The following is an 18,894-nucleotide window of genomic DNA, read 5'->3' as shown; positions in this document are numbered from 1 at the left end:
CAAAATCTTTTTAATTTTGAATTCTACAATGGACCAGTTTTTAATGATACCACTCACATTTCTCTGCGATGAATATATCGATCCGCCAAAATTGACTTAAAAAAACCCGTTTGGGTATATAGTTCCTCCCCCCCCCCCCCCCCCCAAGTGGGGTCGGAACAATTAAAACAAACAAGAACAGTATGCAATCAAATTCCAATCGTTCAAAGAGACAGGAACTTGATGTCAAAAAGGAAAACAACTATTTACTCTAATCCACCCCTTCCCATCGCTTTCAGTAACTCTTGAATTTTAGGTGCGGCATCGTTCTTAAATTTAACGCACATTTCAAAAAACATTTTAACAAAGTAGTGCTTAGACTTTTAATGACATCAAAAAAGTGTACACAAAGTCAAAACACTACTCAATTTTCTGCAAAGTAGAAGCACCAACAACATATAATGGCTCCTTATTTACAGCACTTAGCAAAAATTTAACAGATTGTAGGTTAAGAATAAAATTTAAAAAGTCAAAGAGTCCTGTTAATCGGTAGAAAAAAGTCTGAATTGAATTAACTTATCGAGCTGGAAAAAATAAATAATCTGCTAATTACTACACGGACTAATATCCGAAAGAAGTATATCTCATCGACTGGTGACACAATAAGACCTAATTAAGGAGAAATAAATCAGATTCAACTAATAGGGGTTCTTATAGGTTCACAAAAACTCTCGAATTCGAAATTATCAATGATATACGTAATTTGAAAAAACTCGGCAAAATTGTAAGAAACCTTCTCTATATCTTAAATCTATCAAATCCTTAAGATTTAGTGATAAACAACTGTTTGCGCAAAAAAATTATATGCATTACTAATTTAACGCTTAAAGGATTTCGTCATCTAATTTGAAGCAAATGGAATACATGGCAGAAACTTGATTTCCGGGCTACGAGCTAGCCTCTTGTTCTCGAGTTACTCCAGATTTAGCGGTTTGTTAACAGATCTATTTGGCACTAAATTTTAAGTTTGTGAATATTTTTTGCGAAAAACTCTTAAAAAGTAAGTACTTCATGATCAAGCAAAACAAGCAACACTTCAAGCAAAACAAGCAACTTTCAAAAAAAGAAAATACCTCGAAATATTTTTTTGCAGACACATCAATTTCTCACTCAAAAAAACTTTGATTTTTTTTACTTATATTAGAAAACGAAACCCCGTTACAAATTTTGCAAAATAGTTAGAGAAATACAAGCGCTGATTCCCGGATTAAAGAATTCTAGCAACATCACAAATCTGTGAAAGCTTGCCATAAAACTATTGATGTGCAGCATTTAATTGAACCCAAAATCAACTGATTACCTTTGGTTGTAGTTTGCAAATAGCTCATCTCAATTTGTAGTTTGCAAATAGCTCATCTCAATTAAACAACTCAAAATATTTCTGAATACCCCCAAAGAAACCTTCCTTGTTAATTTGTATATAATGAGGTATAAATCTGCAGAAAGAACAACTAAATTGGATTCACTGTGTTTTACAATATCAATTTTCGTGAGTGCGTGATCACAAACGGAAAACATAAAAGTTATGCGATACGTGATTCACAGAAAGTAAGTACTTCAATTTTCAGCTTACAAAAAATAGAAAATGTTAGAAAAAAATTCAAAGCAATTAATAACAGAATGTCTCCCCAGACATTTCTTCATTGGTTTTTGCACATATTTTATGAACTTCAATGGCAATATTTTTGTTTGAAAAATAAAATGTTTATTCTGCTTTTTTTTACCTTTTAGAGTACTTCTAATAAACATACCCGGCAGATTGCCGGCAAATAGCCGCCGTTGACTCCAATAAGCATAATTGGGATTGAAAGAATAGAAGTTATCGAAAAAAAAGATTTTTGTACAAAAACATTTTTTAAGTCCGATTTATTTTGATGGCATTTCGTAGTTGAACATAATTCTTTTTCTGAGAGAGAGGCTGCAGGGGCTACTATCAATAACAATAAGCGCAAGAGATCGCAACTAAGACTTATAGAAACGACGTTCAAATAGCGGGCATCTAAAAATTGGGCTTTATGGGTTTATCCAGTTTCTATTTCTGACTTCAATTGTTTATTCTGACTCTGTTCATTTTCAATTGCTTTGCTGAGCAACTGATGTTCAAATTCACTTTTAGCAGAATGAGAGAAGAGAGAAACTAGCCTAGAGAAGTCAAAAAGATTTCACGCAAAATGCTGAAAAAGCGGCAAATCGGTAAAGCGAAAAAAAGTTCGACGAAGTCAAAAAACATAGCAGGACAAGTCCTGAAATACAATCCAAGTAATTGAATGAAAGACAGACCTAATGAACCTGACCAGCAGATCAATTGAACAATCCCAGCCAAGAAGACAAAATCTCAAAAAATGAGAAACTAAAAGAATGAAACAAACTAAAAAACGATCATTGCTAAAACCCTTGAAGCTTTTAACCTGAAGGCCAGATATGACTCAATTCAAAATACTCATCAACTCACGCAAAAACCTTGAAAGAGATGAACCTGCCACAAAGTAGATAAACTGGACAAATATGACAAATGCATGTAGAAACTGAGAAGAGAAAATTTAAAGAAAATTTCCAAAAATAGGGCTATAAAAAATGTCAAAAAATTTTTGTACTCTGGAGTTCTGTTTTGTAAACCGTCTACAGCATTTAAAAAGTTTCGTTGGCCAGTAAAAAATCGAAAAATCTGAAAACAATCAAAAATTTTAAATTACATGCTTTATTTAAAAAATTCCTTACTTTTGCAATATTAAAACATTGAAAGATATTTTATTGTCTCTTGAAATTATGTAGCAACATACTAGCTAACCTTATAGGAGGTTGCCTGGCCACTGAAAAAAATTTCAAAAAATTAAAGAAAAAAATTGCAACTTTATCAAAAAATTGGTAAAAGATATCAAAATGTTGAACATTCCATGGCCAAAAAACATTTTCGGTAAACAGTTAGCAAACTCTAGATGAGGCTTCTTGCCCCCTGGGGCTGGAAAACTTGAATAATTACAATAAATGATAAAGTTTGAAAAAAAAACCAAGTTTGATTAAAAAAAATGGTAAAATTCGCGAAGTTAAAATGTTTAAAACCACTTCATCACCACTGAAAAATATGCAATAACCTATTATTAAACCCCAGAGAAGGTTTTTGGATATCAAAGTCTGAAAGAACTCAACAAATGACAAAAATTTCCGAAAAATTTGAAAAAATTGGTATAAATTACCGTGTTTATGTTTGGAGTAGCAAAAGATATAGCTCTTAAAGTAGCCGTAAAAAGCAATTACGTCTTGCAAAGGACCTTTATCAACTTTAATACACCTAAATTGCAGACTGGTCTAACAAAAAATCCGAAAAATGACGAAAAAGTGCTAAAAAGTTCATTATTTTAGACTCAAAAACTCCCAAAAATGATCTTTTAGCCTTGAATTACGGCCTTCCGAGTAGCTTCACCACTCTGTGTACTTGAGGGACTACTAAACGCCGCTAAGGGCCTCTAATAAAACTTGATGCCTGCTGATCTTTACCTGTTTATCCCGTTTTGAAAGCTCAAAGTCATGAAAACAGGTGTGAAAACATCTTACAAAAATAAAAAAAAACAAAGCAGGACAAGTCCTGACGTACAATTCAAAAAATTTTAATTGACTTAACAAGCAACTAGAGTTAGAACGGACAATGAGTGAATTGGGAAAACCATGTCTAAAAAAATCAGATAAAAAAAACAAAAAAAAACAGAAAGTCAATGTCAAAATGCTGCTAGGGAGAAAAACCACTAGTGAGATATGTAATTTTGATTCTAACAAAAACTAGGTCCAGAATGAGCTGTGAATGGATTGGGAAAACTAATTAGAAACAAATCCGATCCAAAAAGTCAGTAAAAATCAGAGTGAAATTGCCGCATGTGAACAAAAAACCACTACCGAGAAACCGAATTTTTGTTCAAACACCGTTTTCTCACTCTATTTTAAAATTGGAGCGAAAAAAAATTCACGCCGCAAAACCACTCGCGTTTTCGCTCCATTTCCTGTTTCGGCGTGATCAAAATCACCACTCCAATTTGACTTCAAAAATCATGAAAATGTGTGAACAGATCTTAAAAAAAAAGACAGCGCCCCAATACAATTCAAATTCTTTGAATTGTAAAAAGACAGAGCACCAATACAATCCAATTCTTGGATTGTAAAAAAATAGGAGCGCTATAATAGCCGGCTGAGAAGATGAGGGCGGCTATTAATAAATAAAAACTGCCCGATCTGATGCATGTGTATCCTATAATCCGAGCCATATTATTTTTAATTGATCCACTGACCTTTTTTCATAAAAGTGACTTGATCAGAATCTAATCATGGTGAAAAAAGTTTTGGTCTATGATGATTCAATACTGATATATTTTGCAATATGATCCAGGTACCTGCTTTTTGTTAGTCAACTGATCGAGTGAGTGTTTCCTGATTGGTGGCTGGTCAGATGAGTTGAAATGTTCTAATAGTCTCTACACAAACAAAAAACGTTTGAAGACAAATATTCAAATTCAAAAGAAGCCCAGAAACAAACAAACGGTTTGTGTGAGCTTCTGAATTGCATTAGGAGGAGAAATTGCTCTAATTCATTGATTTAATTCTAGATCATTGATCGTCGTCGAATTTTTCAATAGATCACATATTCTTCTTTCTATATTAAAGTTTTCAAATTCTTCATTTTCTGGAGCTTCAAAAGTGAAAAAACAAACTTTTAGCAGTTTGAACTATTTAGGCTTGTCATGACCATATAAATAAATATTTTTTCTCTTTTTTTGAACTTTTGAATTTTTTTCTCTGTTCAGTAATGTGATCAGTGATTGCTATTATTATGGGTAACAGCGGTACAGAAGTAGTAGGACGACTCAAGGCGTGCCAAGTCTAAAAAGTGACATGATCAGAGCTCTGATACAGTACTGTACAGTACTGATCTAAGACCTGCAATAACACTTTTCAGTACTGATTAAGACTTGACGTTAAGTCAGTGTAACAATTACCTCAATTTGAGATTTGAGAGCGGAGTTTTCATCAATCAACTCATGATTCCGTTCATTTGCCAAGTCGAGCATTCTCTGACCTGAAGCTAGATCGTCTTGCAAAGCAGCTGCCACTGCATCCGATGTTGGAACCTGAATAAAGACAAGTTTGCATTTCTCGTTTCTGATTTTCGAAAGGTGATTTTAAGTGTGATGATACGGGTTTTCTCGTTAATTATAGGTAAATTTTACATTGCTTGAAAGACAAGCTTTCAAGTTTGGTTTGAAATATGACTCTGTATATATAAAAATCTGACATTGAAAAAACCGGCGGTGAAGAATTCTGGCATTCTTAAACTTACACATACATTTTTAAACATATATTATATCAACTAACCCCGTCAGCAAGCATAGCTCTGAGTTTTGAGATAGTTTCGTTTTTCTCTTCGATCTCTGCGGCCATTGCTGTTATGTGATGTGTCCTTGTGTCTATTCTATGCTCTATCTCCTTCAGTTTCTCAGTACCTCTCTGAAAAAGAGCAGAGTTCGTGATATTTTCAGCCATCTTAGCCAGTTTGACAAGTTTTAGAACAACATATGTGTTGACAAAAAAAAGAATTAACTATTTCAAAAATGCTGAAAACAATAAAAAACATAGCTGGCAGATTGCCAGAAAATAGCCGCAATAGATTCGTAGATCGGCAGTCTAAAAAAAAACAGTAAAACAGACAGACCAAAAAAATTCGTCTTTTCATTGAAGGCCGATCTGTTATATTTTGATTAAAAATCTGTAAAAGTTATTGCTACCTCTATTAGCTGATCTCAAATAACCTTCATTTAGAGTGACACACACCCATTTGACCTTATCTCTTTGAATTAAAGTAAATAAAAGTCAATTTCAAATTGAGGAAGCCATTTTTGAGAGTGAGGTAAGTCAAGTGTGACAAAAATTTAATCACGCACATGAACAAATAAACTCGCTCCACTCAGAGCGAAAAATGACGTCACACATGCAATTCAGTTGAAATTGCATGAACGAATGAACAAAAAATGGCTGTGACGTCATATGGTCGTAACAAAAATCATGACGACGAAAAAAAAACATAGCAGGACAAGTCCTGACGTACAATTCAAAGAATTTTCATTGGCTAAACAGAAAACTAGACCAAGAACGGACTATGAATAGATTGGGAAAACCATTTAGAAAAAAATCCGATCCAAAAAATCGAAAAAACCGTAAAAATCAAAGTGAAATTGCCGCATGTGAACAAAAAACCACTAGCGAGAAAGCGAATTTTTGTTCAAACCCCGTTTTCTCACTCTACTTTAAATTTAGATCGAAAAAATTTCACGCCGCAAAACCACTCGCTTTTTCGCTCCACTTCCTGTTTTGGCGTGACCAAAATAACTGCTCCAATTTGACTTCAAAAATCATGAAAATGTGTGAACAGATCTTAAAAAAAAAACATAGCCGGAAGAATTCCGGAAACGACTCGAAGTGAAAATCTATTTAACCGCCATCCAACTACTCATCAGGAAAAACTTGCCTCCACTAATTTACGATTATCTCCAAACCAAACCATAAAACAAAAAAGTAAAAACAAAAAAATCAAATCTGTTAAACTCTGAAAAAAAAAATCTGATCAAATTTTGTTATAAATAAAGATCCCGAAATAACTACTTTTGCCAAAATTACTTCATCAAAACAACTAGCGCTTACTAAAACCAATTAAGTGAATGTTTTAAAAATACTTGAGGCCAAAATATGAAAAAAAAGCTCTTTAAAACAACTTGCACTAAAAAACTCGAAATTTTTTATTACAAAATCATATAAATCCAAAGAAAAATTCTTTTCAGCAAATAGGGTATATAGATGCTCGCAAAACAATAGGCAAGTCATAATAGGCTAAGAAACTTGTCTAAAAACAGAAAAAACGAAAAACCGCAAAAAAAATTAAGGAAAATAGTTCCAATTTTCGCCATTTTTTGTCATATTTCTCAACAAAATGATTCATATCCAAAATTGCCCATACTTATTACTAAACAACTAGAACAACTATTGTGAACACTAAACCTCCACAAATGCCATAAAAAAAATTAAGGAAGAATAGAAGCGGCATTCAAAAAATTGAACAAAAAAACTATTAAAAAAAGAATTTTTTTAATAGTAGAAGGAAACATAAAGCCGAATAAGGTTCCTTTGCAATTAGAGCAATGAAAAACTCGCAATACAATGGGCAAGTTATAATAGGGCGTGTAAAACACTTGTGTAAGATTTAAAAAAAAGAAAAACTGCAAAAAATGAGAAAAATGGTTTAAAACTTTCTCAATTTTTCTGTCATTTTTCCTAAGAAAAAAATGATTTATACCAACAAAACGTTAATCAATTGGTATCTGACAATTCCTTAAGTAACAAGCTTTTATTCGAATCCCACTTAAAGCAGTAAAACAAAGAAACAGGTAACAAATCATTAAATTTCATCTAAAAATCAGCAAAACTGATCAAAAACCTCCAAATTAGCATTAAAAATCAAATTAACTACTTGAAACCTTCAATTCTTATCAAAACAAACCTAAAACTAATACAATATTATAATCAAACCTCATAACGATCAAAAGTTGCAAAAAACTGCTTTTAAAAGCCGCACGTGAACAAAAAAATTTCGCTCGCTTAGAGAAAATTTTTTCACACATCAATTTCTCGCTCTCTCAAAAACAGCGGTATGAACAAAAACCACTCTCTTTTCGCTCCGCTCTTCGCTTCTGTTCAGCACCAAAATCACTCCAAATTTTTTCACGAGTTTTATTTCCCGCTTCAAAAATCACTCCAATAAATTGATTAAAAAAAAAGGACTTCTCCAATACTCCGCTTCGAGTCGTAAAAAGACAGCGCCCCAATACAATTCAAATTCTTTGAATTGTAAAAAAACCAAGAGAAGGCCAATAATAACCCCAGCTATCGCTGTGCGGCTATTAACAAGAGAATTGTTACTGAATGAAAATACACGGTTTATGTACAGAATTTAAACATACCGCAACTTTCTCATTTAGCATCGCATTTTCTCCCGAAAGCTCAGCAATTTCCATTTGCAGATCCTGATTCAAGAAATCAGTTGGCTCCTGAAAAAACAAAACGCGATCCAATAAAATTAAAAAAATTATATTCATAGTTACATTTTGTCACCATAAGAACGTACCTGGATTCCATCGCTGTGAACTTGTTCATTGTGCAGTATCAACTGTTTCAGACTCTCATTCTCAGACTCCAATTTCTTCACACAGTCTAATAATTCTTCATTCTCGTGACTCAGTTCCTGAAAGTGAGAAAACTCTGATAACCTAATCTTACATGTTACCCCCACATAGATTATCCTGATTGCCACCGTTTTCTTTGATAATTTTGGGCGATCTTATCAAAAAATCTATCTTACTGCCCCCATCCTCAAAGCAAAATTACTCTGGCGAATCTTGCATCCTCTTGTGTGTTTAGGTGAGGGTGGGGGGGGGGGGGGTTGGGTTCGGTGGACGTTCCACACGGGTCTGTACTCCTCAGAGTCCACTGCCAATTAGTCTCGATAGTCTGGCACTCCCTTTCCACGACACATGATAGTGTGATCGGAGCTGACTTGGGTGGGGCACCTCAACCTGGGATACCCCTAATAAAAAAATTGATAACCCTACCTCAATGTCAGTCTTGAGTTCAACGTTGTCGTGTGCCACCGTTTTATTCACATTCCTCTCTTGAGCCAGCTGATCTTCCAGTTTTGACATCTCGGTTGACAGTACTTCGCCTTTTTCCTCCAGCTAAAGAAAAATCATAGAATTAGCAAAGGATAAATTTGAAGCATCTTGAAAGTAAGATTGTAAAATTCATCAATTAGCCGGTTTTTCATGAATTTGCATTTTTGCCAGCCGGATTAAATTTAGGCACACTGCTTACACGGTGTTTTTTTTTTTAAAAAAAAAACAAAGGACCATTGAAAATAGCAGAAAAAAATTATAACTTGCACGCAATCATCTTCATTTTTGAAAAAGACCGGTATCCTCAGTTCTCTCAGGGCCTCATCAGTCATAGCTTTACGTTTTCACTGCGCGAGAACATTTGTTTAATTAAAATTAATCTCTAATTAAAATATCAATAATTTGAATCAATTGGTATGCTTACCGGAGCTGCCAGAGTTCTCCTCAGTAGACTGGCTTCTTCTTCTAGATTATTCTTGTCTCTCAACAGAGAATGCTTAGCATCTTCCAATTGAACTATTTGGTCTTCGCTTTCCTCCAATTTCTTATTGAGGTCCTAAAAGTTACGCGGTCACCGTACAAAATTGTCATCCATGGCTGAATTTTCTTAGATTTTGAAATTCATAGCGCTCTTTGATGCTATGTTAAGCACTATCCGAAGGTTCGTGTCAATATAAGTCAGTCCTGAGCCGTAAGAAAATTATACTTTTAATGGTTACAGGTACTCGGTTCATTGCTTTTTTATAGACAGGCTAGACTTCAAATTTGAAAACATTTTGACTTCGCTCAAAAACAAAGAGCAGATCGAAATTGCTTTTTTTGTGGAGGGTCTAAGTGATAAGAGCCTCCTCACACTTCTAAAAGTCGTTTTTTATTTTGAGAGTTAGTTCGCGGCAACCTTTCAGCTGGAAGAAATTTGTGGTAATTAGCTACAAACTACCTCAAGATCAAAGCTCTTTTTGTTACTATGTTATGAGACATGCTAAAATTATGTAATTATATAAATCAGACTTCAATTTTGTGCACATTTTTTTGTCAGCAGATGCATCAAAGACCTGCAACCAGCTGCGTTGACTCAATCAATGATCATAGTTAATACAAAAAAAAACATAAACCGACTAATGTCGGAAAAATTGCTCTTGAACGACAGGCGAGGCAATTTAAATCAGGGGCTGTAGCCTGGATAATTTTTTCTTTACGGGTGCAAAAATAGTTTATCACGCCGGAATTCGAACCATTGACCTCCCGATATCTGACCAGAAGCACTGCCCATTCGACTATCAGGCTCTTCTTCTGGCTATGCTGCAATCGATTTTATTTTAGCAACAAGCTTTACTTCGGCGTGATAGCAATAGAGATCACTCACAAATGAGGAACGAAAGCGTGAAAAAGTCACTTGAGAAGTCAAAGAATGTTCTAGAAAACCGCAAAATCTTCAAGCAAAAAAATTTGGATAAAAAGTCCAACACTTTTACAATAATTGCTATGAACTTCGTTCAAGAGCAATTAAACTGCAATTACCAGAAAAACTGAAATTTTCTTCCGATGCAATGGTTCAGAGCTGAAATTAAGATTTACTATTCAAATGTTTTCGCTCAGTAGTGAAGTTCTCTGAGGCGCCAAATCAGGTAACCTTTTAAGTAAAGACTGTTTGTTCAACCACAATTTTGGAGTCGAGACCATTAAAACAACATTTTTTTTTGTGTCATTTTTCTTTATGAATGAGAGTTTCGCTGATTTGTTGGTCTCAACTCAAAAAGATTGCAATTGTGTTTTCTCATACAAGTAGAATTTGTATAGAAATAGAAGCCACACTTGAGCCCAATTTAAGTCATAGAGCTGCTCTCACGTGTTTCTAAAGGAAATTACCAAAAAAAGTTTACCATCACCCATGAGAATTTAGTCTATACTGTATTCAGTAGGCGGGCAACTTCCTTTATCTCAAAGTAATCAACAAACCAATCCCGCAAAAATATGCTCATAAAAGGTTTTGGTTAAGGGAACGATCACATAAAAGAAATACGAAAGCATTTTTTAATTTTAAAAAAAATGGAATGCCAAGAGTCATAAAAATTTCTGTATCTGGACAAAAACTATTTAACATCGGCTGAGTAACTGTTTTACGAAGGATAGCGCTATGACGATGCCGCTGCTGAGTAGAAATAAGAAAAATGAAAAAAGCATTCTAGAACAGAGCTATTAACTAAATTGACAAAAACGACTCAAAATCATTTATCCTTCGCTCTGTCTTCAACTTGGGAGAGAAATGTCAGAAATATATCGCGCATGAGATAATCATAGCTTACTTTTTAAGGTAAGGTTCTCTTTAAGGTTTTCTACTTTTTCAATGTTAGCTGGGTTAAGAGAGATGGAGACTTGAGGAACAACAAAGCAGGATAAAAAGTTTCGAAAGTCATACCCACGATCAAGTTTAAACAATGGGCTGGCAGATTAATAAAAATGGAACCTAATCCAGAAATAATCGATTTTCACAGCGATTGAACCCTCAGTATTAAGTTGAATGATCAATAATACTTCTGTAAAACCATCACAGGACTTACTATTTATTTTTGTCTCTTTTTCACTGCGCTCACCAAAATTGGTTAAATTTTCTTCTTCCTTGACCTTGACAATTCGGACATTTTTTCATTTAGGTGAAAAGATTAGCATTTACGTCTCCACAGAATACTAATGATATCCCCAAGTTTTAGTTTGTGATTGATTATGGTCAATAAATGTTGTCTAGGAAAAAAAATTAAACCGGAGTTTTCTAATTAACTGAACTTTAAGATGGATAGGGGTAACATCGGATGTTGTATAGTGGGGATTTCTACACATTTCACGAACGGCATTCAGAAAAAAATTCAATTAATTAAAGTCTAAATCAGATCAGTATGATCTTAAATTACTTTTTTTAACTGCTTAACACAAAATTTGAAACTAATTTCTCTGTTAATATTAATAATCGGAGACTTTATTAAAATATTTGTGGTTTGAATTTACTTTTCTCAAAAAGTTGCCTACATCACACTTTGACGCGCCAACTGCACAATAACTTAAAAACGAGCTGAATATGTTTAAAAGTTATACCGATGAAATTTCTCTACGCAATTTTGAATAACTTAAACAGACCTCTGATTCTGAAGGATACCAACTGACCTGCAAGTTGTGGTGAAGTTCTGATATCGCAAATTTTGCTTCATTTGCCTCTTGTAGAAGCACTTTGTTCGCATCTGTTTGTTTCGAAATTTCATTGCTCAGGATTTCTCCTTCTTCGCCTTCGACACTTTCGGCTAATTGGTCTCTCAGTTCGTTCAGGTCTTGCTGTAATCTGATCACTTCGTCATTTGAGCAAGTCAGGTCGTTTTTAAGTGTTCGAATGCGATCGTTGTTTTCTGTTTTTGTCTTCTAAAAGTTTTATTAAAAGTTATAACCCATAGGACCTTGATAAATATTGTAAGATCAAGCCAGATCTCGCAAAAATATGAGGCCGACACGTTCGAGATCAGAGTCCTGTGTGAATTGATCTTGTATTACGATATTCACCAACTGCGCCTGCAAGATAACGACTCTATTTTGATTACCTTTTGAAAAAAGATTACTAATGGAGAAAAATTCATCCACAAAGGGAACTGTAATTTTTATACCACAGCCATACTAAATGGTACCAAGGCAATAAGCATAAATTTTCCTGTAAGTTTTGTCTAATAACTCCGCTCAGTAGATGCTTGAAAACGGGCCATCTGGCCTAATAGCAATCATGCAGGTACTATCTCTCAATACGCTGTAATCACTTATAGTAAATTTGTTCTAATAATATCAACAAAACCAATTTTTTTAAATTATAAATCAAAATTCGGAAAAACGAACTGATGATAGTTATCACAATAGATAGAAAAGATACAGTGAACAGCAATTAACCACCTCTTTCAGTGCATGAATTTTAATCGCTGATAGCCCCCGATCATAGCAAAGTTGGGAAAAAAAACTCTGAATCATGATAATTTCAGTCTGTATTTCCTACTATGAATATATTCTGATCATGTCACTTTCGCTATGAAAAGGGCAGTTTCAGACAAAAAAAACTAGATATTATGCACGAACTATAAATCAATTTTTCGTTTCCTGTGATCAAGGAATACTTTGATAGTGCTGGTTGTTACACTGCACGGAACAAAAATCGGGAAAAAAGCGGACGAAAAATTATTAAAAGCTAAAAAATCAAATACAAACCTTGAGTTTGGATTCTTGATTGTCCAGTTTCTCTTCTAATTTCTTGTTTGTGTCTTGAAGTTCTCGGCATTTCTTCTCAGCAGATTCCAAATCAGACATAGTCACAGAAACCAACGCATTGTCATCCTAAACCAAAATTTATATACTAACATATATTTAATTTACACCGTCTTCATTTTACACTCAATCAAAAGAAGCCACTATACAATGATATATTGCTTTCCAGTCTGATTACACTCACCGAAAAAGAGGTGAGCTAAAAATGAGTATCCAATCAATGAGCTGGACTGAACTATCAATGTTGATTGATATAATAATTGGACTATGCTTAAGTTAACCAAGACGTTTTTTGTTTCGACCCACTTGTGGGGGGAGGAACTATATACTCAAATGGGTTTGTTGTTCAGTCAAATTTGGTCGATCCATATATTCATCATAGAGACTTGAGAATGACAACATTAGATAGCCGGTCCAGCGCAGAAAATGGAAATAGAAATTCAAAAGCAGTTATCGAGGTTTAAAATTTTTGAATAGTAGACAAAAAACCGTTGCCTTTATTCACATTTTGCGTAGTTTTGACCAAAGTTTTCGTCAATTTAGCTAAAATTTTCAAAAATTTTTAAGGACAAGGTTTTTGGTTTTACTTTTAAGGACAGAGGCGGCTTGCCGATTGTTTTTATACGAGTTTTTTATATACTTTTGCCAAAGTTTTTGAGTTTTACTTTTTAAAATCAAAAATGGCTTCAAATACGCTTGTATCCCACTTGTTTTTTTAATTTAAATATTATGGAATTACAGACCTAACGTCTGCTGTCATAATCTCTAAAAACTCCAATAAAGGCTAGTTGTTATTCCTCTTCCTATAGGAGTCTAATGAACTTAAAATTTTGCCGGCTTTTTTGGAAAATTATCTCAATAATTATACAGAATGCATCATTTTTATTTGGTTTATTGAAAATTTTCATTTGCTTAAAATCTATTTTTGCAAAAAAATGGAATAATATTTTTTGTGGGACGGGCAACCAAATCATGGCTGGGTTTGGACACATCGTGGATTATTACAAAAAAAATTCAGATTTTATTGGGGTGCGGTATTTTTCCAAATATTTTTCAATTTTTCTGCTTTTATGTTGATTAATGACAACAATAAATTTAAATCAACGCCCAATCAATGACAGATCCGATTTACAACAGAATGATGCCAAATGAATAAATTTTATGTCATCAGATAATAGCTCATAATTTTTGTGGCCTTGACAATGTGTGTTCTTAAATACACATTGATTTCTTTCGCTTTGCCAACATTTGGCATTTTTACAGCCTCCTGACTTCGTCTTATTAATCATAGGTCCAACTGGGTTCTTCTAAGAGCTAGAGATGAACATGTACAATGCTTTTAGTTGTTATCTAATGCCTCCTATGACATTGAATGTATTTGTTTTAGGAGAATAGCTGTGACGTTTTGAAGTTTGCCAATTTTTTATCTTATTTCTGTCAACATGCAGCTTAATCTCAAAATATACAGGGCAAAAGTTAATCCAAATGAAGGAAAAAAAAACTTTTGTTTTTGACGAATGGTTTCCTGGCTTTCTTACTCAGAAATTTCAAAGTTTTGCAAATTTGACGGAATTTGAGATGATTCTTTGTTCCCTCTTCAATTTATCAGATTAAAGAAAGCGCCATTTGGCATTGAGTGAATGCGCAAAAAAAAATTTTTAAAGCATTCAATGAATAGTCATATTTTAAACGGCTATGAAACAGTTCTCGCAAAATTTTGCTGTTTTTTTTGTTTTTGCCTCTAATTTTTGTTCTTTTTGTTGTCGTATGGACTATTCATGTCAATTTAAAAACCTGAATAGCTTCTATGGATGTCAAAGGAATTCATTTACAGATTTCAGTATATAGCTAACGGTTTTGATGGCTCTCCATTAATTTTTTTCAAAGACCATTTTTTTCTTCCCAAATTTAATTATTGTTGTCGTCAACAAGTAACTAAGTCTAATTATTGACAGGGCTGATCAGTTGTAATCGCTCTGATTGGTGCTTTAAATGATGTCAACAGAGTTTTAAAAATGTGTTCTCAAAAGAATTTCGAGAGTTCGATATTGCTCAATAATTGTGTTTGTTTCTCTTGCCTTTTCACAAATACACTTTTAGAAAAGACCCAGTTAAAGTCAAATGAGACCAAAGCATAAAATCTAAAACGTTTTTGTCAATTTGAGGTTTTAATTGGTTTTCCAGGTCTGATAGTTTCAATGACTTCAAAGCTGTAGTTGCGATAAATTGTTTGTAAAATTTAAATTAAGTTCGATCCATAATTGTTTATTTTTTGTCTTCCTATGATTCGGTCTCACTAATAACAAGCACAACTGGCTTCCCGAGCAGTATAAAGTTTATATGTTTTTGTTTGAAGTCAAAATTTATGGTTTGGTTGAATTTTTGAAATTTTTTCCAAAAAAAAGCAGCGGCGTTTTTAGCTTTATCATTTTAATCATTTTTATGTCTATTTTGTAGCTTCATCTCTGTAACGACAAGTAGCCTTTTTTCTATTGAAAGAAGATCCAAGTGTTTAGTGTTTTTTTCCGTTTAATGGTCTCTTGGTTTTCGTACTACGCATTTTCTTAAATGTGATTTTTGGATATTTGCCCATTTCTGAGTTTTTGTTTATTGGCCTTGCAGAAAGCAAAACTGACGATACTTATTGTTCTCCACGAATAGCCTATGGCTTTAACGGTTGCGAAGCTGCAATCTATCTAAATTTTATTTTCTTTTTTTTTGTTCTTGCCGTAGTCGTCCTACATACTATGGACAATGAAAGTTCGCAATAGTTTCCGATTAGGTATAAATTAGTATTCGCAATGATCTAATTTGATACGTGAATGCTTTTAATCAATTGGATTTTTTTTCAAATATAGAAATGTTTTTGAATTTTGCACCTTTCTGCTCTTTTCGTAGGCCTTTAACCGTGTCTCATTGTTAACAGGTCTCATATCTTATCTAAAGAAGAAGTAAAGGTTAATTTGTTCGGTTCAAGTTTTATCTGATTTCATTTTCCTGTTGCTATCATGTATTATTCTTTATATAGAATCGCGTTTTGGCCGTAATTTATGTTTGCTGTTATTTGACTGTCATCTTTGTCTTGTCCAGTACTCTCATGAATGGTCAGTCTCATCGACCACTAATCCAGTATTTTTGTTTTAACTTAGTGGTTTGTTGAACAAAATGTGAACTTCAGTCTCTTCCTCGTCTGGTAGACAATTAAATCATAAGGTGGATGAGCGGGGTGAGAATATTACGTACAAACGATCATTACCGAGCCTCCTTGCAAAATTTAAAAATATTGAGTCGAAAATGTCTACCATATGATATTTCAAATACTCTGGACAAGGGACAAATTAGGGAGGGATCAAGCCGACTATTCTCATTGATAATAATTGGACTTAATTGTTCCAACCACTCTTGAGGGGGGAGGAACTATACACTCAACTGTTTTTTTTATTCAGACAAATTTGACCGATCGATATATTCATTGTAGGGAATTGTGAGTGGTATCATTAAAATGCCCGTCCAGAAATAAAGAATACGGTCATAAAAATATTTTTTATTTTTGTTTTCCAGAGCCAGTTATTGTGGTTTAAATTTTTGTGAAAATTAGACCGATTTGCGTTATTTTTTCACATTTTCCGAAAATTTTGCTTAAAATTTCGGCAATTTTGCTAATATATGCAAAAGTTCTTAACAGTAGTACTGATTATTTTATTTTTACAGAAAAAAGTATTGTTGACTATTTTTATTTAAGTTTTTGGCTAAAATTTGGGCTAAATATTTCAAAATTCAGGCTTTTTCATAAAATGTCCGAAATAAGTTTCTTAGTCCACTTTGATTAAATTTGGAGGTACACACCCAAAAAAATAACAAATCTTTATAAACTACAAAGGGAGCTAGTCTTACTTCAGATTCATTGAAAAACTCTCGCATTAAAATTTTGCCGTTTTCTGCTAACTTTATTCTATGATTATCAAAGACGCCGCATTTATTTTCGAAATTTTAGCTAACAAATTATCTAGATCTATAACATTCGGAACAATTGAGTGTTCTTAGAGGACAAGCAGCAATAGCAGAGCTGGCTTTTGTTCCAATCTTGGAATGTAACAATAGAAAATATTTCGTATTGTAATCAGTCGGTCTTTTTTTATATAAAAAAATTGATCTTTTTTATGTTAATTAAACAATTCTTAAATCTCAGTAATGATAGGTTCAATTGGCTTCATAAGCAGTTCTAAATTAAAGTGTCTAGTTTTTAATCGGAACAATTTAGTCGTTTTGACTCCTAAAATTGTTTGGTTTTTAAAAAACAACAATTTCTTATTGAATTTTGCCTCAATTTTTTTTTCTTAATTTGGTCAACTTGTAACTTAGTGTCCGCATAGAAAATGAACTGAAAAATAATATTTTTAATTCTTCTTACTGTTCTTTCCAGTGATTTCAAACTTAAATTGTTTGCCGGTCAAGTTATGGTTTTTCCGGCTTTGATACTAATAGACTTCATTTTTTTTATTTTTAGGCATCCGGCCACATTTCGCCTTTCTCGTTTTGTCACAATATCACATTCTCGACAGTTCACATATTGCGTTATTACCGTTCAAAATAAGAAACAATTGAACACACAGAAGTCTTTAGAGGCATGGATAAAGATTTTAACGGCTTCGAAACCCCTTTCTCGAATAATTTAATTGAATTTTTTACATTCGTTTTTAACTGTCGTTTTTACTTTGTCTTTTTGTCTGTTTAGTCGTATCAGATTTCCTGGATTTTGACCGGTCTCATTGGCTTTTTATGAGATAACAAATGCGCCTATATTCTGATTTGAGTAGATAGCTGATGAATTTCATGACTTTGAAAACAATTTTTTTCAAAAATAAAAAAAAATTTTCACTTTTGTTCCTTTTTGTTTATTTGTTAACTAGTCTCGTTTTTACAGGTCATATGACATTTTTGTTGTTGACGGAAGGTGCAAATGTACAAAATTTAATGTTTTTAAAGATGTCGTCATGAATTTACTGGCTTCGACACAGTTTTTTCGCAAAAAAACGTGAAGTAATTTTTAATTTTTCTTTAAAATTGACGCTCCTTTTGTAGACGTAAGACATATTCTGAAAAATTACAGGTCTCAAGCCCTTCCTTTTGACAAATAAACGAACCTATTTAAATAATTCATTTTGTAGCTAATGGCTTTCAAGACTTTGAAAATAATTGTTTTCGAAAAATACAAAAGTTTTACTTAATTTTGCCCTTCTTTTCGTTTTTTCCTACTTATCGCCCATTTCCAATAAAGAAAGCACGCATACCACAATATTGGCGTCATGGACAATATTGGCGGAAGGCTCAATGGAACCTATTTTGAGGCGAAAAATAAGCCTTTACGGATTCAACAACGTTTTCTCGCAACTTTTAATTGAATTTTTGTGTGTTGTCTCTATTTGTTGTTCTTTTTATAACTGCAAAAAATCAATGAAGACAGATGTTAATGCCATCCTATAGAGATGCGTTTGTGATCATAACAATGTTGGATTTTTTCAATTGCTATCTAATGTTTTCATCACTTTAAAACTAATTATTTTTTTAAAAATTTAAGCCAATTTTTTTTAACTTTGCTATTTTTTGCTCTTATTTGTCTAATTATCACCGAGTCTTATTCTGGAATGGTGCCATATCTTTTCTAATGAAGTAGAAGATGTTTTGTCGAGTTTCAGTTTTATCTAAGGCTATTTTGACTTTGTAACAAGCGTTTTTTAAACGGACATAAAGATTGGGATGTTATTATTGTTTGTTGTGATTAATGTTTGATTTCGTTGTTTGTCTTGACTTGCTGTCTTGATAATGGCTGATCTCGTCAATCTAGTGTGACAGATTTTACTCC

At 33.3% G+C, this 18,894-nt stretch overlaps 1 protein-coding gene across 2 annotated transcripts in view; it reads right to left on the bottom strand.

Moving 5' to 3' along the window:
• Window positions 1-18,894, bottom strand: part of LOC142349565 (uncharacterized) — a 511,473-nt gene that overhangs the window by 238,835 nt on the left and 253,744 nt on the right. For both annotated transcript variants that reach the window (XM_075401206.1, XM_075401207.1), the window contains 9 exons: window positions 12,975-13,100; window positions 11,901-12,149; window positions 9,166-9,297; window positions 8,682-8,804; window positions 8,198-8,314; window positions 8,034-8,120; window positions 5,398-5,529; window positions 5,022-5,153; window positions 4,419-4,499 (listed from right to left, as the gene is read on the bottom strand). In XM_075401206.1, the coding sequence (XP_075257321.1) occupies window positions 4,419-4,499; window positions 5,022-5,153; window positions 5,398-5,529; window positions 8,034-8,120; window positions 8,198-8,314; window positions 8,682-8,804; window positions 9,166-9,297; window positions 11,901-12,149; window positions 12,975-13,100 (1,179 nt within the window). The remainder of the gene's footprint in view (window positions 1-4,418; window positions 4,500-5,021; window positions 5,154-5,397; window positions 5,530-8,033; window positions 8,121-8,197; window positions 8,315-8,681; window positions 8,805-9,165; window positions 9,298-11,900; window positions 12,150-12,974; window positions 13,101-18,894) is intronic.

Source organism: Convolutriloba macropyga, chromosome 11, assembly GCF_964194025.1.
Source record: "Convolutriloba macropyga chromosome 11, txConMacr16.3, whole genome shotgun sequence".
Classification (NCBI taxonomy): domain Eukaryota; kingdom Metazoa; phylum Xenacoelomorpha; order Acoela; family Convolutidae; genus Convolutriloba; species Convolutriloba macropyga.
Note: the sequence above shows the minus strand (reverse complement) of the source record. Positions and strands in the feature narration are given on the sequence as shown.